Source organism: Sturnira hondurensis, unplaced genomic scaffold, assembly GCF_014824575.4.
Source record: "Sturnira hondurensis isolate 20B ecotype Veracruz unplaced genomic scaffold, ASM1482457v3 Scaffold0022542, whole genome shotgun sequence".
NCBI lineage: Eukaryota > Metazoa > Chordata > Mammalia > Chiroptera > Phyllostomidae > Sturnira > Sturnira hondurensis.
Genome location: NW_028095173.1, coordinates 1,147,400 through 1,169,492, shown reverse-complemented (window position 1 = coordinate 1,169,492; position 22,093 = coordinate 1,147,400). Strand labels below are relative to the sequence as shown.

At 42.3% G+C, this 22,093-nt stretch overlaps 1 protein-coding gene across 1 annotated transcript in view; it reads right to left on the bottom strand.

Annotated features, from left to right (window-relative positions):
- Positions 1-893: 893 nt before the first annotated feature.
- The window catches only part of SCD5 (stearoyl-CoA desaturase 5), a 178,242-nt gene continuing 157,042 nt past the window's right edge, over positions 894-22,093 (bottom strand). Inside the window, exons 4-5 of the mRNA XM_037035626.1 lie at positions 6,014-6,246; positions 894-2,658 (exon numbers count right to left, since the gene is read on the bottom strand). Of these exons, the coding sequence (XP_036891521.1) occupies positions 2,468-2,658; positions 6,014-6,246 (424 nt within the window). The 3' untranslated portion in view covers positions 894-2,467. The remainder of the gene's footprint in view (positions 2,659-6,013; positions 6,247-22,093) is intronic.

Below are 22,093 nucleotides of genomic sequence, written 5' to 3'. Positions count from 1 at the left end.
AGCTAACTCTTGCTTTTAGGAAGAAATGGGGAAGTCAAGAGTTGCCTTCTTGCATGTGCTATTTTTCAAGAAACTTTAACTCAAAACAATCCTATATCAAAGTGGGATATTTTGGGCATTTTCTGCTACCCTTCACCATTCCCCTAATTAGCAGCAAAATGAGAACTAGAAGCTGGTCCTCCTCACTTGGCGGTGCTTATTTGACTACAGTTGTTTCTGTCTTCTGCCTGGGATACATCCTTCACTCTCAGCTGATACCTTTGGCACACCTGCAATGCACAGCACCCTGTGTGCAAGGCCTCCAGATTTCTCTGCAGTGGGTCAGCATTGCCATTCCTGTCTTAGGGATGAGGACACTGAGATTCGGAGAGGCTCCATAGATTAGCAATTGCATTTTCATGTGGTTCAGCCTAAAAACACATCCTAAGTAACACAGCAATTGTGGTCAAGAGTTAGAAAACCGGATCCAGAGAGACTAATTTTCTCAAAGCCACAGAGCTGGCCATGAGCACAGCTGAGCTGGTTCCACCACTTCAGGGTTGCTGGTGGAGCTGCTGTGACACACGGGAGAAGCACTATGGGAACAGCCTCTCCTTGGCTCTACTCATCTGATGTAGGGTCTCTGAAATAAGAGCCTTGTAGGACACAGGAGACATTGCTGTACTTTATACTGAACTTTAAAAAAAATGAACCAACCTCTCTAGGGCCACCTTGGATGGGCTTGTGTGATGCCTCCGAGGGCTACTTTCTTCTCTTAGATGCTGCTGAGACCTATAGGTCACATCAATATGGAAAACTCTAAAGTGATCTAACCTTCATCCACTTCTTCACCAAAACCATCTCATCCTTCTCTTAATTAGGGTACTGCTGCAGATAAAGACATGGCACCCACGTTCAGAGCAGTGAGGTTCTGAATTTATTTGGACTAATTGGGGAACATTCTTTAGTGAGAAGATTCTAAATAGCTATGCCAAAGGTAACTTACTGATTTTCCCTCTGGTTGCTCCTTCTCATATACCAAAGGCCAACGGTATATGAGAGGCCTACTCTTAGGGGCTGCTGTTAGGCCAGAGCCTAAATCAAACATGAGTCACATGATCATCATGAAGTATCAGGCGCCCTTGACAGAACTCTCTCTAAGGAACACTTAGGCATCTGGTCAAGAACACCAACAAATTCACAATCATTTATTGCAAATCACCCACAGTTTATACATTATTAATGGCAAAATAACACTGTTAAACACCTGCTGGATGAAGAACTTCATTATGACAATTTCCTATTGGCATCACTTCTTTTTCAAAAATTTAAAGTTTCAATTTTAAATCCTACATCTTTCCTAAAAAGATCTATCTTCAAAGGGCTCCACTGCCAACTCTATAAGCCTTTCTTTGGCTCTAACATCTAACACAAAGGGCACACGGTCCTGTCAATTCAACATGCTCTTTACAAGGCAACGTAACATACAAAATTTTTTAATTCTAAAGCTACATAATGATCATTTTATATTTTGCTGCAAAATCAGTGATGGCCGCATGCAGGTGAAACATTAGTAGACACTAAATTCTAGATAACTGTCAGTTATTACTATCTGATGGCCTGGTGTGGAAAATTAATATGCTTGTTTAGCAGAAGCAGCTAAGTGCATGCATCAGTGGCTGGGATCAATTAGAGTATAAATTAGGTATCTAAACATTGAAATGGGAGCTTAATTTGATGTCTGGCACATCTGAGTTATACACCTTTAAAATGACAACAGCAAAGAGGACAAAATCAAACACCTAAACAGGCATTGGTTTATGAGGTCAGCCAGTCGTATGGCTTGGGACGCAAAACTAGCTGGGCAGTGAACAGATCTCTTTTGAAGCAAAGATGGTGGAGCATTAACAAGCTGTAAACAGGGCAAAAAACAAAAAACAAAAGAGAGAGAGCCATTTCCTGTATTCTCATTTTCTTAAATGTTCAATTCTCTAACTTAAAACAAACAACAAAAATACAATAACTACAAAACAGAAATATTCTTTAGCTGCTACTTAGACCCCCTCTTTTGTCTGCTACCCTGTCCCTCTGCCTTTCAGGTAGTGTGTTTTAAAATAATGCTGGGTTAAATGGTAGAAAAGAAAATACTCTCCTGAATCACACTGAAAGAATATCAAATTCCTTCATCTTGTAAGGGTTAACATTGGGAACAAGCACATGACAATGCATGTTTGACATGTTGTAGCCACAACAATTAGATCACATGTCTACACTCTAATGTTAAATCATCATTACATTGACTTAAAAAACTTTTTCTCGTTGGTAGTTATATTTTGACTTTGAGACAAACAAAAATTTATGAACCACATAGATTCCATTCCTTCCCACCCTCTATCCCCTCCCACGATCCAATGAGCAAGAAAACTATAGTAACAGAAGGCAGGGACCAAGGTGTCAAGGGCAGACATGTGGGACAGCAGTTCCAGGTTCAAGCACTGCCATCACCAGTCCTGGCTTTCCGGGCCTCGATCATTGGCTTGGTTGCCCGTTTGCGGTCAGTGGCCAGCCCCAGCCAGCACATGATGTCAATGAACCAGGTGGTGGGGTTGAAATTTAAGCCAAATTCGCTTGCAGAGTAGTCAAAGGGAAAGGTGTGGTGGTAATTGTGGAAGCCTTCACCTGGAAGACAAAACAAGCATTTAAACAAACCACTCACCTACCTCTCTGCACAGGCCTTGAATCACTCACTTACTGGGGGTCTATCATGTATAAAACACTGCATCAGGCTCTTTAGAGAGCAAATGACTTAATTTCTACCCATAGGAAGCTCTACTTAGTTGGCTAGAAAAACTAGATGTAAACAGAAAAGAACAATAAAGTGATCAGCATAAAGTCACAAGCTAATTTTCCTCTAAGAATTGAAGACATGCTACCATGATGTCAGAGCTGTACTGACTGTTCAGCTACATGCTGACTGGCTGGTGGTAGCAGACTGTGTGTTCAAAAGAGGAAAACAGCCTCTGTGGGCTGGAGTGATGAGGGCAAGACCTCGGGAGGACTTGAGAGAGATAAATGAGAATCGTTCAAATAGGTAAGTCAATCAAGAAGTTGGATCTTTAAATAGCTGAAATCTGCCTACATATCGTCCCATCCCTCCCAGTGCACAGCTTTTCCTCCTTTTTGTTAAGGTGTTTTCAGGAAAAGGATTACCTCAGAGCTTCTTTCATCTGATTTTTTAAAAACAGCTTTATTGAGATATAACTCACCATACAATTCACCCATTTAAAGTATACAGTTTAATGTCTTTTAGATTATTCAGACTTGTGCATCCATCGCCAAAATGAATTATAATATTTTCGTTAACTAAAAGGAAACCCAAAACCCCTTAGCTGTCATCCCCTAACCACCTGCAACCCTTCCATCCCTACTTCCTGTCTCTGAGATGGTTGATTCTAAGTGTCAACCTGATGGGTCAAGGGGTGCCCATTAAACATCTATTAGAGTGTTTCTGGATAAGATTAACATCTGAGTCACTGGACTCAGTAAAGCAGATCACTTTCCCCAATGTAGGTAGGTTTCATCCAATCCACTAAGGGCTGGAATAGAACAAGTCGAGGGAGGAATTTGCCTCTTTTCCTAATTCACTGGTTGACCTGGGACATCTATCTCACCTTGTCCTGCCCTCAGAATATGAGCTACAGCATTGGCTCCCTTGGTTCTCAGGTCTTTGGACTTAATTATACTACTCGTTTTCCTGGGTCTCCAGCTTGCAGACTACAGCTCCTGGGACTTCATAGCCTCTATTATAGTGTGAGATAATTCCTCATAGTCAATCAATTAACCAATCAATCCTATGTTTCTGTCTGTCTGTCTATATATAGAACCAATAAACTATATCCATGTTTATACACATATCCCACTGTTTCTCTATATATGAAAGTGTACTATGAGGAATATATATATATATGTAATATATGTAACAGTATATATACTGAGATACACAGGGTTTCTCTTTCTCTGGAGAAACCTGACTAATACAATCTATAGATTTGCCTATTTTGAACATTTTGTATAAATGAAATCATGTTATCCTATGTGACTGATTTCTTTCACTTAGCATAATGTGTTCAAGGTATAGCAAGTATCAGCATTTCATTTCTTTTTTATATGGATATACCACTTACCATGCCACTATATTTATATAAATGAATTTATCCATGGACATTTGGATTATTTCCACTTTTTAGCTATGATGAATACTGTTGCTATGAGCATTCAAATACAGGTTTTTGTGTGGACATATGGTTTGATTTCTCTTAGGAATGAATCTAGGAATAGGGTTGCTAGATTATATAGTAACTGTTTTTAGCCATTTGAAGAACTGCCAGATTTTTCCTTTATTACTTAAGTGGCTATAGGTCATTACATGGTTCTTCTCCTGACCACATCTGAAGGATTCTGCTCTGTACTGAGCACATCAGATGGACTGACCTGTGGTCTTCTGTTTTTTAAATTTAGGTCTTCTCTACTCTGCCCCTCCATCCTTGTCATTACTAGGTTATTTCCTGTACAGTATAGAGAAGTTGAACTCTTATTTTCAGAAACAGTCACTGGTTTGCACAGTTGCATATAATAAGAGCCTTCCAAGGACCTTTATGAAGAAAACTGAGTGGGAGTCCAGTGTTGACCTGGATGGACTTCAAACCAATACCCAGCTATTCAGGGTATTGAATACATTGGCCATGGCCACATTCCTTGGGTTTCCTGGATCTCCTTCTCTCTATAAAATGGTAGCAGTCTCTGTTATCCCCACTCAGGTCTTGCTCTCAGGGTCAGTGCTCGATGTGGCTCCCTCCTTTGAGTCCTTCTAGAGAATGAAGATGACAGGAGAAAGGAAAGCAACAGGAGGGTCAGGAAACGTCCTCCTGTTTTCCAAGGCACTTTGCTCTCTGCTTATCCTGTCATCCCATAGCTAAATCTGGTGTTTATTCCACCTTATATTGCTTTTGAGCCTTACACGGAAAACCCTAACAAAGTGGTAGTAGGAATTCACTGCTGAGTGAGGCAGAGATCATTTCTATTCAATAGCAGGAATTTCTCTTCCTAGGTTTGAGCTCTGTGCTAAAGACTAAGCTTATTAAGAAGCCCAATTGCTTCTATAAAGCTATTGTTAACATTTATTATTCACTTACCGAGTGCCAGCCACGAGCAAAGTGCTTTAATGAGTATGAATGCCTGTAATCTGCACACCTCTGAGCTATGATTACTCCCATTTTAACGTGAGGATGTAAATGAACAGAAGGGACAAGAAATTTGCCTAAGACCATATGGCTGGTAATAAAAACAACATCACTGGGGGCTTATTTTGTACTAAGTACTGCTTTGAGTGCTTTGTATTAGCTTATCTAACCCTCCAACAACACTAGCAGGAGGTAAATACTACTATTTTGCCCACTTTGCAGATGAGGACATGAGGTATGGAGGAGTCAGGTAACTTGCCCAGACAGTAAGGGAAGGAACCAGGACTCTACCACACTGGTTGGACTCCAGTGGCCTCTTAACCATTTTGTGGTACCATGAGATGCAACAATCTCATTTCTTCCTATCTCTTTGTTTAAAAGGCTGCTTGCATATGGTCAGCTAAATGATAGGACAGCTGAGGATGTCCAGGCAGCTGGGGGGAAAAGTCAACTGCTACTCTCCTGTAGGAGAATTATCATGGCAAAAATCAATAGGTACTAATTATTGATCACCTACTATGTGCCAGGTACTGTACCAAGCAATTTACATATATAAGTATCCTACTAATTCTCACAATATCCCTATAAAGAAAGCATTACTAATCCCACGTCACAGGTAAGAGGACTATAAATCAGAAGTTAGGTGACTTGTCCATGAGTCAGGATTCTAACAACAAAGGCCCCAGTTCATTCCATTCTATTCCACTGCCACTCTTTACAGATTCCACAAAGCCACAAGAAGCCAAGAAAATCGAGCTGCCATTCTCTCCATTGGCTCTCACACCCCTACTCACCAACAGCACCCAGAGTGACCAGTGGGTTCTGCCGAGGGCTGATGTGCTTGTCATAGGGTCGGTTTCCATACATGTGGGCAGCACTGTTGACCAGCCAGGTGACGTTGAGTGAGATGGTATAGCGAAGAATGGAGGCTAAGAAGTAGGAATTCCACAGACTCTCTCCCCAGATGCACCAGGGCACCAGTGTGGGGACCACAAAGCACATGAGCACCACGGAGATCTTATAGTACCTGGAAGGCAGGATAGTAGGCTCTCAGTGGGCACCTGTTGATGGTGGTGAGGAAAGGCTAAACAAACTATAGAAAAAGTCAGGAATTGTGTTGGACAACAACTTCAACTCTTTCTGTATACGGAATATCCAGTTATGTGCCACTCTGTGCAGGGGCCACACACTTACATATTCACAGGTCTAGGTAGGTTAACACAAGTTTGAGAATTAGCTCATGTAGAGGGCTGCAGAAGTGGTGGGGCCTGCAGCATATTTCAGAGGAATTTTGATATAAAATGATCATCATTGTACTAAAAGCCATGTGTCTTAGAGCTACATTTGTTCTATAAGCCATCAGTTTGACAGCTCCTAGCTACTTCTTTCATCAGACAATCAGCCTGATAATCAGAATTTCTTGAGTAATTTCAAGAAATATTTAGTATTTCTGGAATAATTTTTAGGCACACGATTCTGGGCTAACTTAGCTTGGTAAAAAAAGGAAAAAATCCTCTCTCCAAAACATTCTTTGTCTATTCAAGACAACATCCCAAACCAGCGTAAAAAATAAACACTGAGACTTCCTGCCAAGATGGAGGCATAAGTAGACACACTATGTCTCCTCGCACAACCAAAATAAGGACAACAAAAATATAGAAACAAACCCCCACCCCCAGTATTGACAGAAAATTGAACTATATGGAAGTCCAACAACCAAGGAGTTAAAATAGACACATTCATCCAGACCTGTAGGAGGGGCGAGTTGGGCAGCTAGGCAGAGAGGGGTCGTGGCAAAAAAAGTGGTGGCTGGCAGACTCCAGGCACGCAAGGCAGCAGCCGGCGAACCCTGGGCACGAGGTGGCAATGAGCGGACCCAGCAAGGTGGTGGATTGTGGAGGGACACTGCATGTGAGGCAGCTAGAGGAACCGAGTGGTCCCACATTTGCATGCAGATAAACTAGGAGAAATTAGGAAGAGAAACAGACCACACAACCCGGGGCTCCAGCATGGGGAAATAAAGCCTCAAAACACTGATTGAAAACACCTATGGGGGTTGAGCTGCAGGGAGAGACTCCCAGCCTCACAGGAGAGTTTGTTGGAGAGACCCACAGGGTCCTAGAACATACAGAAGCCTACCCACTCGGGAACCAGAACCAGAAGGGCCCAATTTGCTTGTGGGAAGTGGCAGAGGAGACTGAAATCTGAGAGAGAGGAGAACAAGTGCCATTGTTCCCTCTCTGACCCCGACCCCAAATGCAGCATCACAACTCAGCCATGTGGGTTACCCTGCCCTGGTGAACACCTAAGGTTCTACCCCTCATACATACCAGGTGTGACCAGACCAAAACATTATGGCTGGAACAGAACAGATCAAAGCCTGAGAGCCAATACTCTTAAGTGACCAAGAGATAGCCAACCTATCAGATGCATAGTTCAAAATACTGGTGATCAGGATGCTCACAGAATTGGTTGAATTTGGTTGAAAATTAGATGAAAAAATGAAGGCTACGCTAAGTGAAATAAAGGAAAATGTACAAGGAACCAATAGTGATGGAAACAAATCTGGGACTCGGATCAATGGAGTGGACCAGAAGGAAGAAAGAAACAACCAAACAGAAAAGAAGGAAGAAACAAGAATTCAAAAAAATGAGGAGAGCCTTAGGAACCTCCAGGACATCTTTAAATGTTTCAACATCCAAATTATAGGGGTACCAGAAGGGGAAGAGGAAGAGCAACAAGTGGAAAACTTCTGTGAACAAATAATAAAGGAGAACTTTCCAATCTGGCAAAGGAAATAGACTTCCAGGAAGTCTAGGAAGCTTAGAGTCTCAAAGAAGTTGGACCCAAGGAAGGAACACACTAAGGCACATCACAATTGCATTAGCCAAGATTAAAATGAAGGAGAGAATCCTAGAAGCAGCAAGAGATAAGGAGACAGTCACCTACAAAGGAGTTCCCATCAGACTGTCAGCTGATTTCTCAAGAGAAACCTTGCAGGCAAGAAGGGGCTGGAAAGAAGTATTCCAAGTCATGAAATGCAAGGACCTACATCGAACTCTATCCAGCAAAGCTTTCATTTAGAATGGAAGGGCACATAAAGTGCTTCTCAGATAATGTCAACTTGAAGGAGTTCATCATCATCAAGCCTTTATTATATGAAATGTTAAAGGGATTTATCTAAGAAAAAGAAGGTAAAAACATGTACAGTAAAATGATAGCAAACTCACAATTTTTAACAACCACACCTAAAACAAAAACAAAGACAAACTAAGCAAACTACTAGAACAGGGGCAGAACCACAGAAATGGAGATCACATGGAGGGTTAGCAACAGGGGAGTGGGAGGAGGAGAGAGGGGGAAAGGGTAAAGAGAATAAGTAGAATAGATGGTAGGTATAAAATAGACAGGGGGAGGACAAGAATAGTATGGGAAATGTAGAAGCCAAAGAACTTATAAGGATGACACATGGACATGAACTAAAGGGGGGGAATGTGGGTAGGAGAGGGTGTGCAGGGTGGAAGGGAGTGAAGGGGGGGAAATGGGACAACTGTAATAGCATAATCAATAAATATATTAAAAATAAAAAAAATGAACACTAAGTATAGGAACAGGCATGGCCACATAAAAAGTGATTGTTAAACAGAAACCATCAATAGTTTGATTTCTGAATTTGTGTATCCTGCAAACATTTACTGAGCACCTGTTTTATGCCAGAACCTGAGTGCTGGTGATACAAAGGCAAACTTGAGACAATCCCTGGGCCATAAAGGACCAGTGCAGTTCTACGCAGGGACAAGAAAAGAGTTCTGACAAGAAAGTGTCCAAAGCTACCTGTTTGTAGCAATTTCTTCCCTGGTCTCCCATTGGTTAATCAAGTTTCCAGATCTCTGTTAAGATGCACATGTATCAACTAGGAAGTGGCACCAGGTAAGGGCATGAGATTCAGCAGGTGGGAGGCTTTCACTTGAATCTAGATCTGATTCTGGATATTGAACAGGCCTCTTTTTATTCTTTCATGCTTCTCTTGCACACAATTAGACAATTCCCCAAACAGAGCATGAGGCAAGGACTTGTGTCTAGGTATATTTTGGGGATTGAGCTCATACTACAGGAGTGGGCAATGGGAAGAATGAGACAGGGAAGGGGGGAAAGCTAAGCTAGGGTGCTCGGTGCTGTGGGCAACTGAAGTTGGACCTTGACGAGGCAGATTTTATTCTCTCAAGGCATAAAAGAAGGGATCACAGGGATGTCACATGGAGGGATATTAGCTTCCTTACACTTTCAGTTTGTTTGGGTCAGAATGGCTGAGTGTGTTCCCCAGGCAGCTCAGATGGAGGTGGCAAAGAAGCTGGAATTCAAAGTAAGAAACAAACAGTATGTAGAAGCAGTCGGGAGCTGCGAGATTGTGGGAACACACATGGGGAACTGCTGTAAACTACCAATCCACACATTCCCCAAGCAGGCTGTTTGATTCTTTCTCCTCTAGCACTCTCTTTCCAAGTGTCTTCAGCATATGCATTTGCCATCTTCTCTATTACAAATGATGGTTATGGATGTACTATAACTAGGCAGTCATGTTTAAGGAGATCCTGAAAGATCTGCTCTCAGGCAGGAAGGGCTTGCACACAGTGGCTCACTGCAGCCTCACCAGGTTGCCGGCTCTCAGTGGTCCCCAGGAAGGACAGCTGTGCTCCATGGAGGCCGAGTCTCCAACCTATTGGATTTTACACTAACGGCTAAACTTTATTATAGTTCTTAACAAGTTGAAAGTTCTTTCCCCAAGACCAAGAGAAATAAATGATCCAAAAAGAAAATGAGAGCCTTTTGTAAGGTTTCTCGTTTGAGTTTCTGTTCATCAAAAAAAAAAAGTTACTGGCTAAAATTTATTGCAGTAGATGCATGTGGAGAATAAATAAGAACAAAATATGAAATTGTTCATACAATTTTTCCATTCCACTTATTCAAAATAAGATTTTAAGCCATTCCAAATAAGAAGAGGAAAGAGGAAGAGGAAGGTGAGAAGAAGAAGGAGAGGGAGAAGAATAAGGAGGAGGAGGAGGATAAGGAGAGGAGGAGGAAGGAGAAGAAGAAAGAAGGAGGAGAAACAAGCAGCACAGATGTACAAGATGTTGGACTGTACTTGTGTGAGCAGGTGGCAGCAGCAAGGGCAGAGTGAAAAGGTGGGCTGAGAGAATGAGATGGGGTACTGATGGGGACACTGGTCCGCAGTGCCCACGTCATTATGGATGAAATGAGACATTCACATGGACTACCAAGTTCGGTGGAGGAAAAGGGACAGCATCGCTTTTCTCTCAAGGGGAGCAAAAGCCTGGGCTCTTGCTGTGACCAGCCTTTATTGGGTTTCTCAGCACATTACATGATGGTCCTCATTTACTCTACACAGGTTGCTTTAGGTGGTTACCTGTTACAGAAAACAAAGGAGCCAAAGCTGCTAATCACATCACAGAAGAGGGATATTTGCAAATGAAAAGGCAAAAGTTGTTGAACCAGTTACACTTGTCATTGGAAGGTTTAGCATGGATTTCAGGAAGTTACTTTGCAGTAAATATTTGCCACTGGGGGCTGGACCCATGCCTTGAAGAATGGTCTCCTACAGGGCACAAGAGATATCCAACCCAGCAAGTAACTGTAATATCTCACAGGGTTCTTATGAGGATCAAATACTGATAACTACCTTACACTAGGTGCTTACTATGTGCAGCACTATTCTGACACCTTTACATATGCTGATTCATTTAATTCTAACAAAAACTCTAGGAAAAATGGACCATCACTATGCCATTTTACAGATGGAGAAGTTGAGCAACAGAAAGGTTATGCAGCTGGCCCAAGACTGGTAAGTAGTAGGACCAAGATTCAAATCCAGGCAGAATCACTGGAGACCAATGTGCTACTCTGCTTTGCAAATGAAATCATGTGTGCATGCCTGCTCTAGAGACTGCTAGTTGCACTTAAGTATTGGTTCCCATAATGATAACCCAGGAGCCCCGTTTTCCAGTCACTGGGCTTCAAAATGGCTGCATTTTAGCGTAAAGAGGGTTCCTGGGAAGTCAGATGAGTGGCTATGGTTGGAGAGGCAAAGACAACAGAAAGAGAAGGGATGGGTAGTCTTAGAGTGGGCTCCCCACAGTTACAGGCAGAAGGCTTTTGGGCAGCGCTCTCCAGGGATACCTGTGAGGGAGGATAGAAGGCAGGATTGGGCTGAGGGAGACACTCACTCACAATGAGTTTCAGTAGATCCAATAGGGAGCTCTGTGGCTGGATGACCCTTTAGAGTTGTTCCAGACTTAAAGGTCTTGGTATCATGCAACCATTGGTCTCAGGGTGCCCCTGGAAGGGGGTGAACCCTTGGGCAAACCAGTTCCATATGGGTGGGCAAAAAACACCCCCAGAATTTCATGTGGGTGGGGGCCATTCCCAGCAAGGACGGCAGCGGAAGTAGGGGTGGCAGTGGCGGTGGGGGGCGGGGTGAGGAGCATAAGCTCCAGAGAGGATCTGGGTGAAGCACACAGGCACTCGCCAAGGGCCCTGGGAACGTTGGTGAGCACTGAAGAGCATGGTGCTCTGACAGTAAAGTAGAAGACATGCCCAGATCCCAAAACTGCTGCTGCTGCTGCTCCTTGTTTGCACCTCACAGGAGGAAAACAAGCAGCTGAACGTTAACGTTGCCAACAGAAGTCATTTTGCAAACTAAGGGTCTCTGTCCCTTCCTCTACTCGGTCCCAACCTAGGACTTTTGAAAGAGCCTCTCCTCCCCCTGTTCTGAGCCATTGTCTTGGCCCTCATTTTGTTCCCGAAAAGAAGAGAAAAGAAAATTTATTGAGGACTTGCTTTGTGCTGGGCACCAGGCTAAGTATGTCAGGGGACCCCTTGTGTTAGAGAGGTGGTGGGCCCTTGCTCTGCCTGGTCCTCTGGAATCCCCCTTCCGGGTTTGACCAGCCCACAGAACTCAGCTTCCACTCATGCCCTGGCCCTGCCTCCTCCCTCTGAACTGCTTTGGAAAGCCACATGCCTGCCTGGGCTCTGCTTCCAGGAGCTCCACTCCCCCAGGGTGCTGGGTCCCTGTGGAAGGACGGCACCAGCAATATGGCTTCCCAAGTGGGAGGAGAAAAAGGCCTGGGTTTCGCCTTCTTGTACAATCACTGTCCCGCCCAAGTTCCTCTTCCTCAAAAAGACGTGCTCTTTAAAAATCCCTGCCCTCATTGTAACGAAGCTTTAGCAGATCCAATTATAGGGTTGTCCTCTGATTGCTCTTTTTGTATTCTGCTAAGATTCCTCCTTGTGTGTTCACTGTAATGGATGAAAGAGGAAGGAATTTTTAGGTGAGTCTGCATGGGATTGTCAATGAGGCAGATCTTGATGCTGATAACAGTAAAAATTCTCCCCAATTATTTCAAAACCACTCAGCGTATCTTCCCGTGGTAGCTGAGTCCTCCTTCCCTCCTCCTGTCAGCCATCTCCTAGGGCAGCTGGTGTGTATTTAATTATAGTCACTGACCTTCTCCCCTGGAAACAAGTGCTGAGAAGGCTTCCCACCTCCCTTGCTTAAAAACACTCACTTCTGAACACCCTAGCCAAGGGTCTACAGGGCAAACTCGCCACAAAAACCTCCAGCATCTAATCTTTCATCATTTAAAAGATTTCTTTTCTTCAACTGATGGTAGAGAAGGAGGCTGAAGAGGGGCCATCGGTATTGCTCTTTTCGCTAAATGGGTTTTTTTGTATTGTAAAGAATCACAGAATACAGGGTGGGGCAAAACTAGGTTTACAGTTGTTCATATGGAAAATAATACAGTAATTAATAAATAATAAGAATAAACTCTGTGTTTCATATACTCACAACTGTAAACCTACTTTTGCCCCACTCCATATTTAACTACCCAACCCTGCCACTTTCTAGCTGTGTGATGTTAAGTAAATTATTTAGTTGTACTGAGCCTCACATTTCTTCTCTGTAAAATGCTGGTACTAACAAATTTACTCAGTGCCTACTATGTGCCAGGTATTTTTCTAACACTGGAAAAATAAAATAAACAAAACAGACAAAAATCCCTGCCATTAGGGAGCAGGGATATTCTGGTAGAAAAGTTGTTTTTATACATATTTTCTGGTAGGAAAGATGGGTAATAAAATGAACAATATATGCAGCATGTTAATGGTCAATACTAAGAAAAAATAAAGCAGAGGAGAATATGAAGTAAGGGTAGTGACACAATAGTTTTTGAGTAAAGAATTGAAGGAAGTGAGAAGTTAGTCACATGGCTAAATGGGACTAAAGACACCAGGCAAAGGAAACCACAAATACCCTGAATCAGGAGTCTCCTGCATCTATGACACTTCCCCAGTCCAACTAACCTACCTCTTCCAAACATCAGTAAACATCTCCTGCCCTTGGAGAATTTCTTTGGTCTCGTTAGACCAGGCAAGGTGCCCAGTGCACCATTCCTATAGGTTCTTGCACTTCTCAGCTCTTAGTATTCATACTTAATGGCTTGGGGAGCCACCTCACTAGATTGGTGGACTGGTGATCACCCTGTCTGCACATCAGAAATGACGGGGCAAACATTTAAAAATGTCTGATGATGGGAACTCACTGCAGTCCAACGGCATCCAACCGAGTCAAAACTTTCGGTCTTGGCACTGATATTTTTAAAGTCTCTCCACTGCAAACATGGATGGTAGTCTTCCCCTCACACACCCCCATCCTTTCCTTCTTGCTGGAATGCACTGATTTTGTTCAGATATCCATCTGTCCTGCCTGCAGGCGTGCCCTTGTGACAATCACAGTGATCTCATTCACTTTACCAATAATTAATGCAGAAACTAGCCAATAGTGGTCAAAAAGATATGAAAAAATGATGATTATAATTTTTATTTATTTGTTGAAGTATTCTTATTGATCACACTATTACAGTTTCCCCAATTTTTCCCCTTTTATGTCCCCTCCACCCTGCCCCCTTCACCCTCCAGCATTCTGCCTCCCTTAGTTCATGTCAATAGGTTGTACATATAAGTTCTTTGAGTCCTCCATTTCCTGTACTATTTTTATCTCTCCCCATCTATTTTATGCCTTCCAATTATGCTTCTTCTTCCCTATACCCTTTCCTCCCCATTCCTCCTGTCCCCTTCTCCACTGAAATCCCTCCATATGATGTCCATCTCTCTGATTCTGTTACTGTTCTAGTTGTTGGCTTACTTTTTGTTTTCATTATTTTTCTTTTCTTTTAGGTTCATTTGTTGATAGTTGTGTTTGTTGTCATTTTACTGTTCATATTTTACCTTCTTTTTCTTAGATAAGTCCCTTTAACATTTTAAAATATACTTTATTGATTATGTCATTACAGTTGTCCTATTCCCCCTCTTCATTCCCCTCCACCCTGCACACCCCCTCCCCAGCATTCCCCCCCCTTTAGTTTATGTCCATCTGTTACAAGTTCTTTAGATTCTATATTTCCCATACTATTCTTGCCCCCCATCTATTTTCTACCTACTATCTATGCTGCTTATTCTCTGTACCTTCTCCCCTCTTCTCCTCCTCCCACTCCCCTGTTTTTTTTAAATAATTTTTTATTTCTTTTTTTTAAGATGTTATTTATTTATGTATCTTTAGAGGGGAAGGAGAGAGGGAGAGAAACATCAATGTATGGTTGCCTTTCATGCGCCCCCTGCTGGGAGTTGGCCTGCAGGGAACCGTCCTGCAACCCAGGCATGTGCCCTGACTGGGAATTGAACCGCGATCCACTGGTTTGCAGGCCTGTGCTCAATCCACTGAGCTACACCAGCCAGGGCCCACTCCCCTGTTGCTAACCCTCCATGTGATCTCCATTTCTATGGTTCCATTCCTGATCTAGCTGTCTTCTTAGATTGCTTTTGTTTTATATGTGGTTGTTAATAACTGTGGGTTTGCTGTCCTTTCACTGTTCATCTTTTTAATCTTCTTTTTCTTAGATAAGTCCCTTTAACATTTCATATAAGGGCTTGGTGATGATGAACTCTTTGAATTTGATCTTATCTGAGAAGCACTTTATCTGCCCTTTCATTCTAAATGAAAGCTTTTCTGGATAGAGCAATCTTAGATGTAGGTCTTTGGATTTCATGAGTTAGAAAACTTCTTTCCAGCCCCTTCTTGCCTGTCAGGTCTCTTTTGAGAAATCAGCTGACAGTCTGATTGGAGGAAACTCCTTTGTAGGTGGCTGTCCCCTTATCTCTTGCTGATTCTAGAATTCTTTCCTTCATTTTAATCTTGGGTAATGTATTATGATGTGCCTTGGTGTGTTCCTTCTTGGGTCCAACTTCTTTGGGACACTCTGAGCTTCCTGGATTTCCTGGAAGTCTATTTCCTTTGCCAAATTGGGCAAAGTTCAAATAAGTTTTCCACTTGTTCTTCCTCTTCCCCTTCTGGTACCACTATAATTTGGATGTTGGAATGTTTAAAGATGTCCTGGAGGTTCCTAAGCCTCTCCTCATCTTTTTTAATTCTTGTTTCTTCATTGTTTTTTGTTTGGTCATTTTTTCTTCCTTCTGGTCCACTCCCTTGATTTGAGTCCCAGTTCCCTTTCCATCACTATTGGTTTCCTGTGCATTTCCCTTTAATTCAATTAGTTTAACCTTCATTTGTTCCTCTAATTTGTGACTAAAATCAACCAGTTCTGTGAGCATCCTGATCACCAGTGTTTTGAACTGTGCATCTGACAGGTTGGCTATTTCTTGGTCACTTAGAGTTATGGGCTCTGGGGCTTTCAGTTCTTCTTGAGCTATAATGTTTTGGTCTGTTCATGCCTATTACATATGAGGGGCAGAGCCTTAGGTGTTCACCAGGGCGGGGCAACTCAGTTGTTGGGTTGTGATGCTGTATGTTGGGGCAGGGTCAGAGAAGGGCAATGGTGTTTGTTTTGCTTTCTCTTGGATTTCGGTCCCTTCTGATGCTTCCCGCAAGCAAACCTGGCCCTCCTGGTACTGGTTCCCGGGTGTGTGGGCCTGTCCACCCCCCAGGACCCTGTGAGTCTCTCCAACAAACTCTCTGTGAGCCTGGGAGCTTCTCCCAGCACCTTAACCCCAAAAGTTTTTCCAGTTGGTGCTTTTAGGCTTTAATTCCTGTTGCTGGGACCCTAGCCTGAGTGGTCTGTCTCACTGCTCATTCCTTTGCCTGGTTTATCTCTGTGTGAATGTGTGACTGAGGTCAGCCAGCTGCCTTACACCCCCACTGGGTCAGCTCATTGCCACCCCACACCTGGGATCTGCCAATGGCTGCCTGAGCGCCTGGGTCAGTCTGTGACAGGCAACTCAGTTGCTTACCATTGATGACAAGCTTCTCGTTCTCAGCCTTGACTGTGCCTTTGAACTTGCCATGAGTAGAATCATACAGGAAGATGTAGACCATGTAGTTGAAGTCAATGAAAGGGTCACTGATGGGGACAGCATCCACTTTGCCAGAGTAAAAGGCAGCCCTGTTGACCAGACACCCAATATGGCCAAATCTGTTCACTACAACCTTCACCACTGTGTCTCAGGGTTGAGGCTGGCAGTGCTCAGGAAGACGTGGCTGTCTGTTGAACAAGAGGAGCAGAGAGCTCTCCAGGCCCTCCTTGCCTGCAAGGTTTCTTTTGAGAAATCAACTGATAGCCTTATGGGCACTCCTTTGTAGGTAACTGTCTTCTTTCCACTTACTGCTTTTAGGATTTTCTCCTTATCTTCAATGTTGGGTAACTTCATGATGATGTGCCTTGGTGTGTTCCTCTTTGGGTTCAACTTCTTTGAGACTCTATGGGCTTCCTGGACTTCTTGGAAGTCTATTTCCTTTGCCAGATTGGGGAAATTTTTCTTTGTTATTTGTTCAAATAAGTTTTCAATTTCTTGCTGTTGTTCTTCTCTTTCTGGCACCTCTATAATTCAGGTATTGGAATGTTTCAGGTTGTCCTAGAGGTTCACAAGTCTCTTTTTACTTTCCTGAATTTTTGTTTCCTCATTCTGTTCAGGTTGGATGTTTATTTTCCCCTTTTGTTTCAAATCATTGCTTTGAGTCCTGGTTTCCTTCCTGTCACTGTCGGTTCCCTGAATATTTTGCTTCATTTCATTTTGGGTATCTTTCCTTTGTTTTTCATTTTTTGACCATGCTCAATCAGTTCTGTATTTTGATTACTAGGGCTTTAAATTCTCCATCAGATAGGTTGGCTATCTACTTATTTCTGAGCTCTCTTTCTGAAATTTTGCTGTGTTCTTTCATTTGATCTATATTTCTTTGTTTGACACACCTCTTAAGTTGTAAGGGGTCAGGTCCTTAGGTATTCACCCAGGCAGGGCAACCCTCCTTGCTGTAATTAATGAGGGACTGCCTGTGGGGAAGGGGCCAGGGAGGGGGAAATGTAGCTCACCTGCTCATCTCTGGTGCACTTTCCAATGGACTCTTGCCTGAAACTGGAAGTTTCTCCCACTGTGGCAACCCCCGCCATGATCCACAGTTAGCTCTGAGTCTCAGTTTCCCCTTCAGCTGACCCTGCCCTCGTGGTCTGCTGCTTCACTGTGGATTTTCTGAGCTGGCCCTGTCTGCATGGCTTTGTTGCAGGTTCTTACTGGTCTGCTTGTTCTGGTTGATCTTTTCCTTTAATTCCTTGGTTGTTGGAGTTCCATGCAGTTTGATTTTCTGGTGCTTCTGGTTGTTTATTGATTTTAGATGGGCTGTTATCCTCCTTTTGGTTGTATGATGAAGCGAAGGGTTTCTACCTACACCTCCATCTTAGCCAGAACTCCTGAAAGGATGACTATAATTTTTAAAAAGAGAAATAAATTTTGCTGAAGATGTAGAGAAATTGGAACACTCATGCATTGTTGGTGGGAGTGTAACATGGTGCAGCTGCTTCAGAAAAGGCTGGAAGTTTCTCAAAAGGTTAAACACCAGATTACCGGATGATCCCGCAATTCCACCTCTAGGTGTGTGTATTCAAAACAATGGGAAGCAGCGACTGAAACAGATATTCGAATACCAATGTTTATAGAAACATTATTCATGATAGCCAAAAGGTAAAAGCAACCCAAATGTCCATCAATAGATGAATGGATAGATAAAATGTTGTATGTACATCCAATGGAATATTATTCAGCCACAAAAAAGGAATTTTAATGTATGTACAACATAGATGGACCTTGGAAATGTGCTTAATGAAATAAACCAGACATAGAAGGACAAATATTGTAATTATTTCACTTATATGAGGTACACATAATAGGCAAATTCATAGAGACAGAAAGCAGAATAGAGTTTTCTAGGAACTAGAAGGAAGGGAAAAGGGAAGTTATTGTTTAAAGGATACAGAATTCTTGTTGGGAATGATCAAAAAGTTTTGAGTATAGTTAATAGTGATAGTTATGCAACAGTGTGAATATACTTAGCAACAGTGTGAATATACAGTGTGAATATACTTACAGTGTGAGTATAATTTTATACTTATGAATTCTTCAGATGATAAATATTGTTTTTTATATTCTACCATAATTTAAAAAGAGAGAGATGAGGGAATATTTTCCTCAGCACTAGAAAGAGCATACAGGCAGAGATGACTTCTTTTTCACAATGACACCCAGACCTGCTACAGCCATCTTGTAACTAGGACAGAAAGAAAGCTGAGAAACAAAGCCAACCACTTGGGTTGACAAAGAAGAAAGATGGAATTACTCCAACTCTCATTGACTCTAAACAGCCTTCAGTGCCCACCGTGGGGTTCGCTGAGGCCTCCGCTGAGACCAATCAAAGCCCAGTGGCTGTTTCCCTTGCCCACTCCTGTTTCCATCCTTAATCCCAGTGAACTTTCTACAATGTAATATCCATGTTAGGGCTAGCTTTTGGGGTAACCTGACCTGGGACAAGAATATATTGCTGGGCCAGCTGAGTGCAACAGAGAGCCAGACTCTCCAGCATCAAGTAGGGAATCATCATACCCAGCAGGCACTCCTAACTATCTGTGGAATGATTAAATGAATGATACTTTGGTTAAAAAATTAAAGAGTTCTCAGCTTCTCAGGAAAATAAAAACACTGTACTGACTTCAGTAGAACAAAGAATATAAGAGAAACAATGTCAAGTTTGGAAAAAAAAGCACAAACTACACAGTAAGTACATAGCCTTTGGGGTTCTTCATTACAGGCTTATCCCTTGGGTTGGTGTCAATGCAGGATTGTGGCTATAAAGCCAACGACTTTACTAAAGACATTCTTGCTCAACAGGACCCAAACCCTGTGAGACTTCCCACCTCTAGCTTAAATGAATGCTTTCTGAACATGAGCTTCTAGGTCAATCTCTGAGCTACCAAATATAATTAAAATTTTGGCACTATTTAAGATTAATTGCCACTCTAACAGGTTTGCTCTTGGCTTGGAATCTGAGTGTCTTCCTGTCTTTCTGTGAACACTCACATTCTGGGAAATGAGAAGACTCCTAAAATCATCAAGGGAAACAAAAAAGGGGTAAGGACTAGAGAAAAGAGGTGGTACGAATCCAAGAGAACAGGCAAGTAAGAGCAGCTCTCTTCCACAGATGTGAAACTAGAGACCCACATTAAAAAGCCAAAGCATTCAAGCTCATTTTATGAGTAGTAACTTGAGAGCAACTTTCTATAGCTTCAAGGTAACAGCTTTTACAAAACGGTTCACAGTTGGAAACCTTTCCATACCTACCACCTCACAATTCCTCATCCTACCAGCACAACTGGGAAGATACTTTTCAGCATTTAGCGCAAGGCTGAGTCCATTTTCACACAATCAAATGCCGTCACACACCAAAATGCCTCAGTCCAGGTAGCTTTGGCCATAGGTAACAAATACAGATATGGGCTCAAACCTTTCAACTTCATCAATGATTTTAGGAATATTCTCATTCTTATAAACTGGATCATAATAAAGAGAATTGAAACATTAAAAATCACCTCGAGACCAAAAATTTGTTCTATGGAGAAGAAAGGACTTGGGATTTTATTTATATTTATTTAAAAATCTGAGTGTGATAAGCATCTTAAGACTCTCATTTTTCTTTAGATGAAAAAGAAATTGCTGTTCTCTGTCTGTCAGTATTTTCTTTTACGTGACTAACTCTAAGTGCAGCAGTCCAGAGCTGGGAGTGTGCAAGATATTGAGAGTGACGTCTATTAGAGCATGAAGGAAGGGGAAATATCCAGCCAACTTCCAGGGAGCCCAGCCTGAGGAAATGTAAAAAGAAGCAAACACCACAATGGGCGAGAGAGAAACTACAGCTGTGCAAGTGTATCACAATGATGAGCAATGAGCTATCACTGGCATCTTAATTAGACATGTTTAGTTTTTTGATTTCATTTAAAGCCTATCCAGAAATTCGTTATCCCTACAATTTTTGTGTTTTGGAGGGGACTAGGAGGAATCAACTGGATGTTTACTATAAACATTTATTTAGAGGACAGATGATACACCCTGGCAATTCATGAATTCATGGAACATTTTCTTCCCCCCTCTGTCCCCAAATATGTGTTTTATTTGGGTACAGATGTGAAGATGATAGCCCACTGATGGGTGGCTTTTTGGAGTTTTCCAGGAAACCTTCCAGATTCTGAATTAAGTTGAAAACAGGCTTTGCTACCGTGCACTTGGTTTTGCCTCTCCCATGCCGCAGAATCTCTAAGTGAAAGTGTTCATGATCACTGAATTTGAAGTATTCTCTTAAACTGTTTAGCACTCCAAACTTGTCTTTGACCCTTGACTACTCTTTTTTAAATTTTTTAAATTTAATTCTTGTTCAAGTACAGTTTTCTGTCCCCCACTCCCATCCCAGCCCCCCACCCCTGTGCTCCCCACCTCCCTCCTGTTTCCACCCGTCTTAGTTGTTCTCCATGTGTCCTTTATACTAGTTTCTGTGAATCCTTCCCCTTTCCCCCTGAAATTCTCTTCCCTCTGGTCCCTGTCAGCCTGTTCTGAATTTCAGTGTCTTTGGTCATATTTTGCTTGCTTGTTTGTTTTGTTGTTTAAGTTCCTGTTAAAGGTGAGATCATATGGCATTTGTCTTTCACTGCCTGGCTTATTACACTCAGCATAATGCTTTCCAGTTCCATCCATGCTGTTGCAAAGGGTAGTAGCCCCTTCTTTCTTTCTGCTGCATAAAATTCCATTGTGTAAATCTACCATAGTTTTTTGATCTTTTCATTTACTGACGGGCACCTAAGTTGCTTCCAAGTCTTGGCTATTGTAAATTGTGCTGCTATGAGCATAGGTTCTTTTGGATTGGTGTTTTAGAGTTCTTAGGATATAATCCCAGCAGTGGAATTGCTGGGTCAAAAGGCAGGTCCATTTTAGTTTTCTTAGAAAATTCCACACTGTTTTCCATAGTGGTTGTACCAGTCTGCAATCCCACCAACAGTGAACTAGGGTCCCCTTTTCCCTACAACCCCTCCAAAATTTGTTGTTCGTTGCTTTGTTTATGATGGCCATTCTGATCAGTGTAAGGTGGTATCTCACTGTGGTTTTTATTTGCATCTCTCTGATAGCAAGCGATATTGAGCATCTCTTCATGTGTCTCTGGATCCTCTGTATGTCCTCCTTGAAGAAGTGTCTGTTCAAGCCCTTTCCCCATTTTTTAATTGGGTTAGTTGTCTTCTTAGAGTGGAGTCGAGTAAGTTCTTTGTATATTTTGGAGATTAAACCTTTGTCTGAGGTATCATTGGCAAATATGTTTTCCCAAACAGTTGGTTCACTTTTTATCTTAATGTTATTTTCTTTAGCTGTGCAAAAGCTTTTAATTTTGATGAGATCCCATTTGTTTATTCTTTCCTTTATATTCCTTGCTCTAGGGGACATATCAGTATAAAAACGTTGCTGCATGAAATATCTGAGATTTT